This window comes from Helicoverpa zea, chromosome 4, assembly GCF_022581195.2.
Source record: "Helicoverpa zea isolate HzStark_Cry1AcR chromosome 4, ilHelZeax1.1, whole genome shotgun sequence".
Lineage (NCBI taxonomy): Eukaryota > Metazoa > Arthropoda > Insecta > Lepidoptera > Noctuidae > Helicoverpa > Helicoverpa zea.
Genome location: NC_061455.1, coordinates 14,092,225 through 14,108,685, shown reverse-complemented (window position 1 = coordinate 14,108,685; position 16,461 = coordinate 14,092,225). Strand labels below are relative to the sequence as shown.

Sequence of the window (16,461 nt, the reverse complement as noted above, 5' to 3'; positions counted from 1 at the left end):
TGCGAGCGTACATTCTGAAAATCTTGGCAAAACTGCAGGTTTCAAGTACGAAGACATGAAGTGGACTCTCACAGATACGTATATTTTGCCTATTCGTGAACTAATGCAAACATTTCGGTGGAGTCCCGGCTTAGGCCTCCCCCACATTAGGCGTGCGCGATCCTCGGGCGTGTGAGAAGCGCGGGCGCAGCGCGTGCGTTGCGAGCGCGCTGCGTGAGCGTCGCGTTTTGCTGCCCTGCGGCATTTGCAGCGCGCTCGCGGCGCGCACGCGCCGCTCTCCTTGACGTTTAAGTGCTAAGGCGTTTAGCGGGCGGCGGGGATAGCGGGCGAAGGGGTAAAAACGCAACTTGAGCGCCGCGTGCTCGCCGCGAGCGCGTCGCTTGCACTCTTCACACATGCCGCAGGGCAGCAAAACGCGACGTTCACGCAGCGCGCTCGCGACGCCCGCGCTACTCACACGCCCGAGGATCGCGCACGCCTAATGTGGGGTCAGACTTACCATAGTGAGTAAGTGAAACTATCCTACCCTATGCGCCTGCTGATGATGATGACTCATTTTATCATCCATCCAGCTATTCCCCAACTATGTTGGTGTTGGCTTCCAGTCACCGAATCTGTTTGAGTACCAATATTTTGCTTGGAGCGACTACCTATCTACCTATCTTCAATCCAGTCAACTACACAAGACGATATCCATGGCAAGTCTGACAGACTTTCTGGCTTCTGATTAGTCGCAGCAGCTGCAGAAAATGTACAAATGACAGCTTTGTCAGACTCAAAGCATGTAGACATAGATTATAGCTGTTTCCTGTGAAAATTACTTACGCACCATACGTAATAATTTTCCAAATTGGCTGAACAACGTCACAAACTTTACTTCTTTTGTTTAGATAAATGGTCACATCCACAACACAACCTTGATCAATGAATCTATGCGACTGCTAAGTGCTAATCCTAATTATACTGTCACGTGAAAGAATGCACCTACGGGATAAGTAGTATTTTGACGATTCTATATTGCCCACGCAGACGAAGTTGCGGGCAACAGCTAGTAAATAATAATAACACAAAATTAACTTAATATTAAGAGCCACTTTTCCGTGGGTACAATTACATTCACAATACATACGATTGCGAACTTCTAATTAATAGTAACTTAAAAGTGTAGTCATTTTGAGATCAAATGTAGTTTAATTACTAATCAAGACTTAAAAAAAAAAATACAGGCCTAAAAGAGTAGATTAGTTTAGGATATAAAATTTGTGGTAGGGCAGATGAATTAATCCTAGAAAGTTTTTTAGTTAGCAAAGTACTTTTATTTTTTATAAATTTATTTTAGTAGGTAGTTAGTAGTGGTGTATTTAATAATTCTAATTTTTGTTTCATATTTTAGTTTCATATTATTAGTTATTTTTGTTTCATATTTTAGGTAATATCATCAATTTCTTTAGTTTTTTTTTTTTTTTTTTAATATCTAATTTATGTTTTGCATTTAGTTATCAATATATATGTTGGAGAGAGTCAATAGTACGGACACTAAACGAGACGCAAGCGCGCCCTCTGGTGGCATTTCCGGTGAAACAACATTTTGGCGCGCTTGGCAGAGTCGTGGCGGTCAGCGTGGCGTCCGCGGAGCTCAGTCTTGATCGAGTCTTGGTTCAGTCTTGGTCGAGGCTTCGTCGAGTCTTTGTCGAGTCGTCGTGCTGCGCACATCTCGAAACTACCCTACTGACGTAGGGTCTAGTGTACCTAGTGTTATTGCCTAGCGTTGTAGTACCGTTGTAGATCCAAAGTGTAAAGGTTATTGTAATGGTTCTTCTAACCTAACAGACAGACATGTGTTGCTGGGAGTTTATTCCGCCACTTCTTCTCCCCAGCCAAAACACATAGGAAGTGGCGAAGGCCGGGCGTTTTGGGGGCTGTCTTTTGTTCTGACTAATTTGAATAAACGTTTGAGTTTTGAGTTTGTTTGAGTTTGTTTGAGTTTTGAGTTTCTTTGAGTTATCTCTTTGCTTGATTACCCTAACTGATGTCGGACGATAGTGCCATCCTGATGACGCCTCCGACATATTATATAAATAGCATAGGTATCAATAGTGTTTGACGTGTAGTCCTACAATGAAGGTTTTTTGTTTTTACTATAAATAATTACTAATTTAGCTTAGTTTATAGGTTTTAATAATTTTTCTGTTGAGTCATAATCTAAGTTTTGAAGCCATGTAGTCAGTTTCTTCTTACATTGTAATTTAGTATTGGTAACAATATGTAATTTTTGGTATATTTTATGGTAAAGGAATGTCCCAAGAAAACCAAAAAAATTATGTGAGAAACTGGTGTTGTACCTGTTTATTGTGCATACAGTGGGGATCCTTTTATTCTGGGAATTACTAATTGAATTGTGTGTTAAAGAATGTTTTTTGAGAACTGTCATTAGAATGAAGAGCTGTCTAACAGTCAAAACTTTGCAATGTTGATACAGTTCAAAGGTAGGGTAGGTTTATGTGCACTCACTCTCACTAAGTACTCACTACGTTAACTTGGGAGTCTACCGAAATGTTTGTGCATTAGTTCACGAACAGGCAATGTAGTATCAGTGATGAAGTCCAATTCATGTGTACTTGAAGCCTGCAGTTTTGCCAATATTTTCAGAATGTGCGCTCGCAATTTGTCACTTCTTGGAGGAGCCAGCTAATCAGAAGAATCATAAGTGCTGTTTATACTGTGAGTCACTACTGCACATCGGTATTTATAAATAGCACAAACGTTCGCTCTCTTGCGGAGGACCAAAATTAAGTTAAATACCATTATTTTGTGTCACACGTAAACAGGGCGACAGTAGCTATCCACCGAACCGCTTTCAAAGATCTGATGAGCGAACAGACCAGACCTGACTTGATCACCTCGGGTCAATCAGATCTTTATGAAAAGATCATTCGCTTTGGTTCCTACTGTTATTGTGGTTTCTGAAAATGTGTTCAATTATTCAACATGGATGAATATAATTCTGGTTACTTTTACACTTGCTTAGTTTAAAAGCTGCCGTTAGCAGGCCGACTCTTTGGTTTTTGTGCTATGCACAAACGGAAATTCGATATATAAAGTTAGAGAAGCACTATGAGTTGGTAAATACGTGATGAAGATGACCATATCCACTTTACTGAAGATGACTGGTCTGGCTGTAGGTGCAGCGTGAATGAGTGTCAGACACATACTGACTAAAACCCACCATGTAGTATACCAGATCACCGGTAACTCTTTCAAGCAATGTCGCAGCCCCGGTAGGCTTTGGCCCTGGTGGGCCCCATTGGGGTTCGCTGACTCTCCTTAAGGGGTGCGTGGAACTACGCGCGCCGCTGACATGGATCTGTTGTCTCCTAGGAGACGGAAGGACGACGAACCATCCAAACTCACCACCCACAAACCCACGTCAACGGTGGCCGGGAGTCGTCTCTCGACTCCCGGCTCCCGAGGAGTCTTTTACGTACACCGCAGCGGTTGCGATGAGAAATGCAAATTTTCAGTTGTTCTGCTGCCGAATGCCTGCTACGCAGAAGGAGGCAACGGCATCCCATTACTCGCGCCAGACCATGGCTTGAACCAGGGGCGGGTGCAAGAGGTCACCGCGCCAATTGACGCCACGGGGACACGGCGGCGCTCTTCCAGGCGGGGCACATTTGGCCAAAACACGTTTGACGGCAATTCTGTCTTTGTAACTGAATGACATCCAACATAGTTATTTAAAAGGCTTTTTTTAGACTCAGCTCGGATCTGACAAATCAGAAGTTTAATGAAAATATATTTCTCTGGCAGGCGACGCATTATTTGTACGTTTCCGGAGGCGATAAAGTATTTAACGTGCGTATGGTATTAAAGCGAGAAGGTCCCATTTCTTTAATCTGCACTTTGTGTTTGGGCTTGTTTCTCAAGCTACAGGAGCCTTGCCTCACGCCAAGCAGCCCTGGCGAGAGATCAATCTTCCTCCTTTCTTCTACGATCCTTAAGCGTTACATGCTTTTCACCACAATAAAATTTATTGAAGGTCTACTCAAAAGTAGGTACTCATTCAAAGTTAAAGTTGCTTTTATGCCACCACATTCCTGGAAGATTAGCTAACTAAACTAACAAAACCCCAGCTTAATTTATTTATGGCATGAAAAGCAAAAAAAAAAACTATTCTTAGGTGCATCGGCCTAGAAGTCAGTGGAAACGAATAATATAAGCCCAAACACGAGGTAGTTTACATATTCAGTTGTCGAGTGCCCTCGACCTTCTCTGGTCTCCATCATCTGGTCAGCTCCAAACCTTCACCATTGCATAGTGTTATCAGACATACGCCTTAGTGTCAAGTTTTTACCCTGCGTATGCCTATAATTTTCGAAAGTTGCCCTCGATTTCTCAGGGTTTCCATCATCAGATCCTGACCTGGTGATTATGGGACCACCTGGGAGGTAAACCCTATCAAACAAAAAAAAATTGCAAATCGGTCCAGGCGTCTCCGAGTTATCGGTGAACATACAAAACAAAAAAAAAAGTTGCCGACGAATTGAGAACCTCCTCCTTTTTGGGAAGTCGGTTAAAAATACACAACTCCATCTATGACCTTAAAAGATAGTTAATGGTTCTGTGAAATTTTTGACGTTAATATTTAAAAAGCCATTTAGATGGCATTGTTTTAGATTTAGCTTAGGTGATTCTCACACTGCCCCGCATGATGCAGCGTAGCGCGTGGATGCGTGTTCTTCCGTTGTTTGAAAGTATCTCCGTTTGTATGGAAAACACGCACAGTCCAACACACTGAAAATACGCGCGTTCGTGCGGATCACGCGCATACACGCAGAGAAACATGCACCCCGCGCGTAGGTGCGGGGCGAGATGCAAGGCATGGCACACTGAATCCCGCAGAGCCGCGCGTGATTTTGAATGGGCGTGATGTGTGTGTTTGAAAATGGAACTCGATGAGAACCACCATGCGTGAATCTACAAAACACACCTACGCAAATGAGTGCGCAAAAAACCCACACGATGATGCAGATCTACACTCTCGCAGGAACGCGCGTAGGTGCGTCGACACGCAATACGCAGCATGATGCGGGGCAGTGTGAAGATCGCCTTAGTACCTACTATCAATTTTCCTTGCACGGCAAACTGACAATCACTATTAAAATATCATATCTATGGAAAAATGACACCCAGATTAACAATAAGGTGAATTACGGAAAATGTACAACTCCATCTATGAATGTAAATGGTAATTAATACAAGTTATTTTCCACCTCGCTGCTTTGTCAGATTTGATGTATTTTATATGGGTGCTAATTAAACAGGCTTCTTTTTAATAAAATAAAAAGCCGAAACTGCGGTGGTGAGCGTGAAAACCATCTGCGATGATAAGCTCGCATGGAAACGCCGGAGCCCCGTAGCGCCGGAGCCGTGACAGAAGCCATGCTTGCTGCATGTTGCATGTATGTTTCCATGCTGCATGCCTTCTTGCATGGTTCGCTTCAATCAGGTAACATTGCGCCCGATCGGATAATGCAATACCCTCGCTTCGGTACCTCCCTCCCACTTACCCCTTGATATCTTAAATATACATTTCCGATTACTATTTAGGAAATGTATAGATTTCCTAGGAAATGTGTCTAATGTAATTTATTTTACACATTTCCGGGCGGTTTTAGGAAATTCACAGATTTCCTAGAAATTGTATACAATGACGGATTACATACATTTCCGTTAACATGTACAAAAAATCTACGTAGACATCATGACCACGCAGGGTCTCTTTTATTCTTATTTCCCCTTCGCAGGAATGCAGAAAGATATTTTTTTTAAATACCTTACCTTATTAAATTCTTTCTTTCCTGTCGTCTTGCTTTATATGCGTGTGTACAAAAATTCGTAAATAAATAAAATTAATAAGTATATATCGGGTGTGTCGTTCACAATCACATTAAATCATATCGCATATACTTTATGATATTCTATGGCGAATTGTAAAAAAATAACCTAATCCATTCAGTGGTTTAACCACAGGAGTCATTTTTCGTTTTTATAATTTACAACATCATGTGTAAAGCAGAGATAAAGTTAGAAGTATCGTATGTTTTGATCAGTCGACAGCTGTCAGTTTTCAAGGGAGAATTTCAGTTGTTTGTAATGACTGACTTTTATATGGTGTTCTAATTTTTGCACATTTTTATTCCATTTACTTTGTTTGAAAAAATCATTTTTTTATTTTTACGTATTTTTCTTTTATCTTTTTGTTAATTGACATATATTAACCAGTATATTAACGCATTTCATTTAATGTGATTATGAACGACACACCCGATATAGGTACCTACCTTGTCATCTGTGGCATGACACCTAGTCGCAAGTGTGGTAAACAGCATAGCACACAATTGGTAACGCGACCAAGTAGGTTGCTTCATTAAGCTAGTTAACGACTGAAGTAGGTAGTCGTCGGATGATCGCTGCGACGAGGATGACTAAATAAGCATCACAACGAGGTAATTTGTGAGTCGGCGCTAGTTACGAACATAAGATGAGGTGTGAGCTGATTTCGTCCACGCGTCCGAGCCGCGAGCGCGGTGACGCGCACGCGAGAGGCGCGCCGCTCTTCGCTTTGTGACGGAACATTGTGCATTGTCGCGGAGCAAGCGCAGGGCGCGGCGCGCTGCCGCCCACCCGTCCGTGCCGAGCTCGCACATCTCATTAGCCAACACACTAATCACCCCATCATCGTTAAAACAGCAATGGGGACTAATCTATATGTATTAACAAACGGGCTCTTAGGTACACCCGTCGCGAGATTAAGTACCAAGCCAATTTTAAACGTCACAAAAATGGGATTCCAAAAATATCGGGATTCTAATGCTCCATACTTACCTAAGTTGGAGCTGTAATTATTGTGCAGAGTGAGAGTAGCGTAAAGCACACAAAGTCACTACAGAGGTAGTACCATCTTGAGCTACTACCGTGGCTACCTAGTATCATATACCTAGGTACTTAATTAGTATCAGCCGCACGGGTCGATCGATGCTGATGATGATGGATGGCTCAACATCTTCCAAGCCTTTTCCCAACTATGTTGGAGTCGGCTTCCAGTCAAACCGGACGCAGCTCAGTACGAGTAAGAGATAGGGAGCGACTGTCTATCTGACCTCCTCAACCCAGTTACCCGTAACGACTGTCAAGGATGTTCAATGACAGCCGGGACCTACAGTTTAACTTAAAAAAAGTCGAATCGAACCCAGACACTCGTATTTGAGAGGTTGGTTCTTGACCCATAAGGGGCCGGATTCTGCTAAGTTAATAATGTCAAAATTTAATCGCAATAGTAGTTTTAACCTTAGCGGGCATTCTGCTACTAATTTAGGACCAATCGTATTCCAATGATATATTATTGGTTTGCGATATTGGTCTGCCATTTGGTCTATACTATAGTGTAGTTTGCTCTACAATCAAATTGTGGACAATATGATTCATTATTGAATCACAGAAAAGGATAAAAACGTTTATTTAAAAAAGAAAAAATAGCGGATTGCCACATACGCTTCGATCCTAATCGAGTCGTGATTGAATCTCAGTCGGATGTGCCCCAGGCCACCACGACTAACGTCCTGCGCCTTCCTTGGTCGTAGGATAGATGACCATCTATAATAATTATATATATGTGTATTTCTTCAGACCGGAAGGCACGGTAAATTGGTGAGTCCCGTCGGACATTAGAAAATCTTTGGCAAAAGCTTTAGCAGTCGAATACGGGTAAGTAATCAAAAGCCAAAAAGACAGGCAATTGTCTTATGCCCGCTTTCTGGGGCCCGATTCTCCTAATTCTAGTTAAGCGGCATACGATTCGATTCGACTGAGATCCAATCACGACTCGATTACGGTTGAAACGTATGTGGCATTCCGCTATTATTTGTTGGAAATAAACGTTTTTATCCTTTTCTGTCATCCAATAATAAATCATTTTGTCTGCAAATGATTTATGATTGCAATATGATTGTAGAACAAAATACCGTATAGACCAAAATCACCAAAATAGCATAGCAGAATGCCCGATATGGTTAAGACTGTTATTGCGATCATATTGCGATTCGATTTCTATTCGATTTTGACATTATTAACTTAGGAGAATCGGGCCCCTGAGGTCCAGTTAACGAGAGTTTATCTCTCCGTTAGAGTTACTGGTTCGATAACTCCTTCAAATGCGTTTCCGATCAACGCATCTTAAGTTAAACTCAGTCTAAACGGAGAATAACTTAACTGCCCATATTTGGCCGTTTATCAGACCCATAACTTTGTTTGACGTTTAGCTTTCACAAACATTTCAACGTTTTAGGTTACTCTCGTCGCGTCGAGTCAGTTTTAGAAGCCAGTGAACAAAATTATTATTAAAATGCCTACTTATAAAAATACACACAATGATATAGCATCTGGGGCACGATTCTGCTAATTTTACTTATGGGTCCGCGAGACGATCAAGTGCACTGGACCAGCCTACGTGCTTGAAGTGAATATTACAGCGTTGACTTGACAAGTCCCGTCAAGTATCTACGGGCTGGACCATACTTGACAAAAATTTTGATTGACGGCACTTGAACTACCTTGCGCTTGATGCGACTTGACAAGTTTTATTCATTTGCGGCCGGAACATCGAACCGAACCGAGACGATATGCTTTGGCGGCAAGCGCCGACCAAATTACCGAGCGTGATTTTGTTTTTCTATTAATATCTCTCTATAGAGATTATCCTGCATTGTGGAAAATTAAAAGTAAGGAGTATGCGGATAAAAACAAAAGGTCGCTCGCTTTATCAAGCATAGTCAAAGCACTTCGAGTACCTATATCGGGTGTGTCGTTCATAATCACATTAAATTCTATCACATGTACTTCATGATATTCTATAGCGAATTATAAAAAAAATAACATAATCCATTCAGTGGTTTAGCCACAGGACTCATTTTTCGTTTTCATAATTTACAACATCATGTGTAAAGCAGAGATAAAGTTAGGAGTATCGAACCCACCCAAAACAAAAATGTGAAAGACTGCCAAGTTCGATAATATGGGAATGCTTCGCCTATAAAAGAAGTGAGATCTGAATAAGTACCAAGTTCCATACACATACCTCAGTTAAAAATAGTTACTTTTTAATGATGTTACTTGGCAAGTTTTCATACACCTTGTTATAAACCTACTAAACGCAATGAATCAAGTATTTAATTTTCTATTAAAACTTGCCAAGTAATCATCATTAAAAAGTAACTATTTTTAACTGAGGTATGTGTATGGAACTTGGTACTTATTCAGATCTCACTTCTTTTATAGGCGAAGCATTCCCATATTATCGAACTTGGCAGTCTTTCACATTTTTGTTTTGGGTGGGATTTCATTTATTTTTGTAAGGTTGTTTATTTTATTTTTTTCTTATGATGAAGTTAGTTAAAGAAATGTCTCATTTATACTATTTTTTAGATTTTTTAATATGCACTATGTTTCTTACAAAGAAATGAACTAGATTAACTATGACTAGATTTACCAACTGACTGACATGACATGTTATCATATATTATGTTCGTGGATCAAAGTTACACATTTGTTATTTTCGAAAGTGATTCACACTTGGCCGTTTTCAGATTTTTACGTTACTTTGACTAAATACAAACCTTTGTACCATTCGAAGATATATTATATAAATATAGATAAATTTAGTTCGTTTTAGTTCCTTAGGGGTATAAATTTACACCGGGTATAAAACACCTTCATTATTTTGAAACCGACTCACACTTGGCCATTTTCAGATTTTTCCCTTTACCTTGACATAAAGACCTACCTCCATGCCAAATTTCAAGTCAATACGACCATTGGAAGTGGTCTAGGTTTTTGATGAGTGAGTCAGTGAATAAGTGAATCAGTGTATAGTAAAAATAGCGATTTTCTGACGTCAATATCTCAAGACCTACAATAGGTATATTAATGAAATTTTGTATTTTAGATAAGTGAGGGGGTCTCAACAGATACTAGAAATTTGATATGCGTAAATAAAATAGATTTTGAGTTACAGGGGGGTCGAATTTGGCCCGAAATGGTTCGTGTAATATAACCCACGGCCGGTGTGTCGCCTTTTTTGCTCGAACTTGGCGGACACACTGCCGTGTGTCTAGATGTTTTGATCAGTTGACAGCTGTCAGTTTTCAAGGGAGAATTTCAGCTGTTTGTAATGACTGACTTCTATATGGTGTTCTAATTTTCGCACATTTTTATTCTATTAACTTTGTTTGAAAAATGCATTTTTTTATTTTTACGTATTTTTCTTTTTTCTTTGTGTTAATCGACATATATCCAGTGGCGGCCCTAGGGGTGTGCGAACTGTGCCATCGCACAGGGCCTCGCGCTTGAGGGGGCCTCGCGCTGCAACCCACACTAATATAAAAAAAATTTAATTAAAAAATATATATCTGATCCAAGAAAAAAAATGAGATTTTTTTCTGTATTTCTAATTCATTCTGCGTTTACTTTTTGAGTCCTCAATTAAACAAAAAGTTGGAACACCAAAGTAACAAAAACAACTGGCTCTCGATCCAGTCACGGATTCTTATTATTTGTGCTTAATTCCGAGTTTAATTTGAGAGTCCTTAAATAAACAATTTTAAAAAATTCGCGCTCGCTACGCTCGCGGCTGTTCACATATCAGTACCTTTCCTCCTAACTTATTAGATTACTGATTAGAGTACTTTTATGTTCCAAAACTCAAAAATTTTCGCGCTGGCTACGCTAACGACTTCACCTTGCTCTGTTGTTTATTATACAAGTTTAGGTGCTTTAGTGACCCAAAGCTCAAAATTTTTGCGCTCGCTACGCTCGCGGGTGCTTTACTTTCCACTGGTTTTATTTTTTTCATCCTTTTTTAGCCGAACCTAGAAGGTAGCGCCGACTGGATTAATTAAGTCCTTTTATTAACAAGAAAATAACTCCTAGTTTTCGTATGAACTTTCTTATTTACGACGTTCGAACTACTCAAGTCACAAATCACAATCTTTCAATACATAGGGGGCGCTTGGGTGGGTCATGATTGCACCCGGGCGCTACATGAGCTGGAGACGGCCCTGAATCAGTTATACGAAGAGCTGAATATTATCTCGGTGCTGAAATATATATTAAAAAATAATTTAACTGAAATTTATCCCACTACCGAAATAGTCTTGAGAATTCGAATAATAAAATAATAATGTCGAAAAAGCAGTTTTTTCGAGGCTTAACATTATTAAAACATGTTTAAGGAATTCGATGACACAAGATCGACTTTCAGCCCTTGCTATTCTTTCGATCGAAAATGATGTTGCTCATTCATGCGATTATTGAGAAAGAGTCGCAAGCATCAGATCATTTTAATATTTGTTAATTTTGTGATTCTTTAAATATTAACTGTAGTAAAAATAAAATCTTATCAATTTGTTTAACTTGAGCATTTCTTCTCAAACATGACGATTAGTTAAATCAAAACACCAGCTTACTCTCGCAACACATACTTTTCACGTAGGACAAAGGGCCTCGCATAAACCTGCCGCACATAGCCTATGGCGAGGCGCCATAGCTAGGGCCGCCGCTGGGGGGTACTAGGTACGACACACCCGATTTACGTCCATACGAAAACCCCCTCGCTCGCATAGATAAGTCGATAAAATAAAGTTAGATGCCTAACGTATAGCAACGTCGCGCAGCTAAGCTTCGCGGACCACTCGAAATGCCTCCAGGGACCACCAGTGGTCCGCGGACGACCGGTTAAGAACCACTGTGCTAAACGATCGTTCTATTGTACAGGTCGTACATGGCTGGGCAAGCAAAATAGCAAGCGCGGTTTTTACACTAGGATAAAATTGCATTTCCGAAATTTTGATCACTTCTACCAGTTCCATCTCCTTCAATGCAATATTTTTTGCATTAGATGGACGGCTCGGCTCGCTACGCCACATAGCAACTATTCTTTTAGGGAATACGGCTCGCTTTCAAATGTGTGTGTATTTTGTTTTGATCGCGCTCTTTTCAAAGTTGACAATTTTTTTGTGCAATAACTTACGGATAGTAAATATGATTGTTAAAGTTGTTAGTTAGAGTTAGTAAAAAAAACATTGTTTAATCAGACACCTTATAGGTCAGAGCCAGGGCCCAGGGTGGGGCAAGTGCCCTAGCTTGCCCCAGTATGGCTACGCCCATGGGTGTGCGATTGGTCTGCTATTTTGGTGATTTTAGTCTATACGGTAGTTTGCTGTACAATCATTTTGCAATCGTAAATCATTTGCAGAAAAAATGATTCATTATTATTCATATTCATATTCATATCATTTATTGCGTTCCACGAGTTTCACATGGTGTTACAAAAGCTTACAGCTACGTACATTTGTGGACCCTGTTAGGGCACAGCAACATTTGGCATTTAATGCCAGAACATTTAAAATACTTAAAACTAATTCTAAATTATTATGGCGGTAGTTTTAAACATTAGGTATAATAGGAATAGTTAATTTACAATTAAAATTATATGTTATATTTCTTTATATTTGTATAAATATATATTAGGAAATTATTTAGATATTAGCTATTTTAGTGTATTGTAGTGTGTATATTGTTTATGTATGACTAATATTTATTTTGTCGTTCATGTATTCTTGAATTGTATAGTATGCCTTTTTAGTTAGGATTTCCTTAATTTTATTTACATATACATTATAATTTGGTTCGTTTTTTATAGCATTTGGTAATTTATTATATATTTTTATTGCCATTACATATGGACTATTTGAATGTAATGTCATACGGGAAGTAGGTAGCATGAGCATGTTCTTATGTCTAAGTGATCTGGTTTTGTGTTTGTCTCCTCGGGTTGTGAAGAAGTTACTGTATTTCCTAACAAACTTGCATATTTCTAGAATATAAATAGATGGTAATGTGAGTATTTTGAGTTTAATGAAGAAGGGTTTGCAGCTGTCGGTTTGGTCTATGTTTACAATAATGCGAATTAATTTCTTTTGCAGACAGATATTATTGAATGACAGAAAAGGATAAAAACGTTTATTTCAAAGAAAAAATAGCGGAATGCCACATATGCTTCAATCGTAATCGAGTCGGGATTGGATCACGGTGTCGCAGTCGAATGTGAATCGTATGCCGCTTAAGTAAAATTAGGAGAATCGGGCCCCGGGCCGCGAGCTGCATGCGCCAATACGTTATACCCACTTAAACTTGGGGGCGGCAAAAGTGGCTCCTGCCCCAGACGGCGGATAGCCACGCTACGCCATTGATAAGCACTCGTATTATATGGGCTATGAAATAGGTATGACAGCTGTGTGCAGCTGGCTATTTGTTAACACCACCGGAGAACTACAACCACATATTACTATAATAGTTACTACAACCATGATTCACTTTGTTTGTTTGTGACCTACGACGTGAGCTCGCTAAGATGGATGCGAGGACGGGTGGCAGCGCATATTATATGTAGGTATACCTACCTATTTACCTAGGTAGGTACTACAGCCCAGACAATTTCGTTCGACATAAATAGTGATCAAATAACATAAATTCGCACAGAACTGATTTTTCTTTTAATAAGAATAATCGTTCCAAAGATACAGGTATCGGCACGGATATTGAGCCCTGGCCTTCACCTGCGCAGAAGCGATTTATTGGTTTATTTCTTACTAGCTTCTGCCAGCGGTTTCACCCGCATCCCGTGGGAACTACTTCCCCTACCGAGATAAAAAGTAGCCTATAGCCTTCCTCGATAAATGGGCTATCTAACACTGAAAGAAATTTTCAAATCGGACCAGTAGTTCCTGAGATTAGCGCGTTCAAACAAATAAACACTTCAGCTTTATAATATTAGTATAGATGTGTACAGTGCACAAAGCATAGCGCAAAGCGATCCCCACTCTTCCGCCGAGAGCTCAATATCCGTGCCGGTAACTATATAGTGATAGTGATTCTAAAGCTGGGTACTCACTTGATACCGTATCTGATACGTAGGCACGAGCTCGCTGCGAGCCGCTCGCGCGTGGAGCGCTGTAAGCTCGCAGTGACCCGCCGAGTGGCGGTTTCACTGCGAACACAAAGGCGGCTCGCAGTGTGCTCGTGAGGACCGTGGACGAGCCGTACCCACTTGCAGGTTGATACCGTATCTGATACGTTACGTGCTACACTTCTATCTAAGTGAGTACCCAGCTTTACAGACAGAGCGGTCAGTTTTGCGTTCGACTACTACTACGACTAGGTACTTCTACTTGACCAACGCGGTCAGAATGCCTCCTGTGTGAGCATATCTATGTAACGTATAACACAAAGAACGCAAAACTGACCGCTTGAGGCGTCGTCCTAATTGGCAGCGATCGCACGATGACACGATGCGTTCTCGTCGTGCGATGAGTTCAAACATACAGGGGCCCGATTCTCCTAATTTTACTTAAGCAACATACGATTCACGTTCGACTCGATTCGACTGAGATCCAATCCCGACTCGATTACGATTGAAGCGTATGTGGCATTCCGCTATTTTTTCTTTGAAATAAACGTTTTTATCCTTTTCTGTCATTCAATAATGAATCATTTTGTCTGCAAATGATTTACGATTGCAAAATGATTGAACAGCAAACTACCGTAAAGACCAAAATCTCCAAAATAGCAGACCAATCGCACACCAATCAAATGTCAATCGAATACGATTGGTCTTTTATTAGTAGCAGAATGCCCGGTATGGTTAAAACTGCAATTGCGATCATATTGCGATTCGATTTCTATTCGATTTTGACATTATTAACTTAGGAGAATCGGGCCCCAGATTTCATCAGAGTGTCCTATTTGAACCTCGGAACCTCGCAAGTGAGATGAAAAACGCATCGCGCCATCGCGCGATCGCTGCCAATTAGGACCGCTCCCTCTCTGATAGATCCCTTAGATATTAAAAAATTTGGTGCTACTCCAGATCAAAGAAATAGGGTCCCACATTTTATTATATGCTTTGTTTATTTAAATAACAATATGTACACTAGGTATATATATGTCGTAGCCATATCACGGTTCATGAGATACAGCCTGGAGCCCGATTCTCCTATGTTAATAATGTCAAAATTGAATAGAAATCGAATCGCAATATGATCGCAATAGTAGTTTTAACCAAATCGGGCATTCTGCTGCTAATATAAGATCAATCGTATTCCAACGACATTAGATTGGTTTGCGATTGGTCTGCTATTTTGGTGATTTTGGTATATACGGTAGTTTGTTCTACAATCATATTGCAATCGTAAATCATTTGCAGACAAAATGATTCGTTCGTTTCATTATTGAACGACATAAAAGGATAAAAACGTTTATTTCAAAGAAAAAGAAAAATTAGCGGAATGCCACATACGCTTCAATCGTAATCGAGTCGGAATTGGATCACAGTCGAATGTGAATCGTATGTTGCTTAAGTAAAATTAGGAGAATCGGGCCCCTGGTGACAGACGGACGGACGGACGGACGGACGGACAGAGGAGCGAAACAATAGGGTCCCGTTTTACCCTTTGGGTACGGAACCCTAAAAAGTAGATGTGTGACGGTTGCCGACATTGTGGGTACCTTACCCGCTATAGCTATAGCTCCAACTACAAGAGCCCGCAATAACATGCCTGTTGTTGTTGACTACGTAGCTAGACTGAGCAAAGAGCACCACAAGCTATAAGTACAATCTATCGTTTCAAACCAACAGTTTTGTGAGTGGAGAGGCAAGACGCGACAAATGGATCGTTACGATTAATCGTAATATACTTAATAACGGATCGTACCTACTGTAGCTATTTGGGGTCATTTAGAATACAGCATGTCACTTACTTACATCTTTATCCCATTGCAAGTGATAAGGAATCTCGTTGCCGAAGGGAAAGTCAAGGTGACAATTCATGACAGCGAAGCCCCCGACGCTGGCGTGCAGACGCTCGGCGTCCAGAGGCAGCAGCGAGGCGGCGGCAGCGGCCGCGGCCAGCGCGCACAGCGCGGGCGCCCACGCGCGCGCGCACATGTCAGCGGGACAGGAGTGGCCGCGAGCGGAGCGCGGGATCGATTGACCGCTCCCACACGGAGTCTGCGCAAGGAAGGTCCGCGCGACCTCGCGCCGCACCTGCGCACACAGCGCGTCGCAAGCGCCGCCGCCTGCACACAAAGGCGAGCGCTCGCAACTACTCGCAAGCAGGAAACGACGCTAATTCCCGCTCGGCTACGTTTAACTTCTTCGACTTGCTAGTCTAACTAGGTACTTACCCACTCACAATACATTTTTAAACTGAGTTTCTGAGGGAATCAAAAGAGCAAAAGGTGAAAAATCTTTGCACTCGAGTGCAACACGTAACTTTTCATCCCACCTAATCGAGGAAATTTCTAAACTCAAAAAAACAAAATGGCGCGCATTATACCTATTAAAGT

At 41.0% G+C, this 16,461-nt stretch overlaps 1 protein-coding gene across 2 annotated transcripts in view; it reads right to left on the bottom strand.

Moving 5' to 3' along the window:
* The window catches only part of LOC124629546 (protein borderless), a 30,338-nt gene extending 14,131 nt beyond the window's left edge, over nt 1-16,207 (bottom strand). Inside the window, exon 1 of one of the 2 annotated variants that reach the window (XM_047162973.1) lies at nt 15,878-16,207. In XM_047162973.1, coding sequence (XP_047018929.1) covers nt 15,878-16,060 — 183 coding nt within the window. In that variant the 5' untranslated portion in view covers nt 16,061-16,207. The remainder of the gene's footprint in view (nt 1-15,877) is intronic. The other variant, XM_047162974.1, reaches the window with a different exon arrangement.
* Nucleotides 16,208-16,461: the final 254 nt, after the last annotated feature.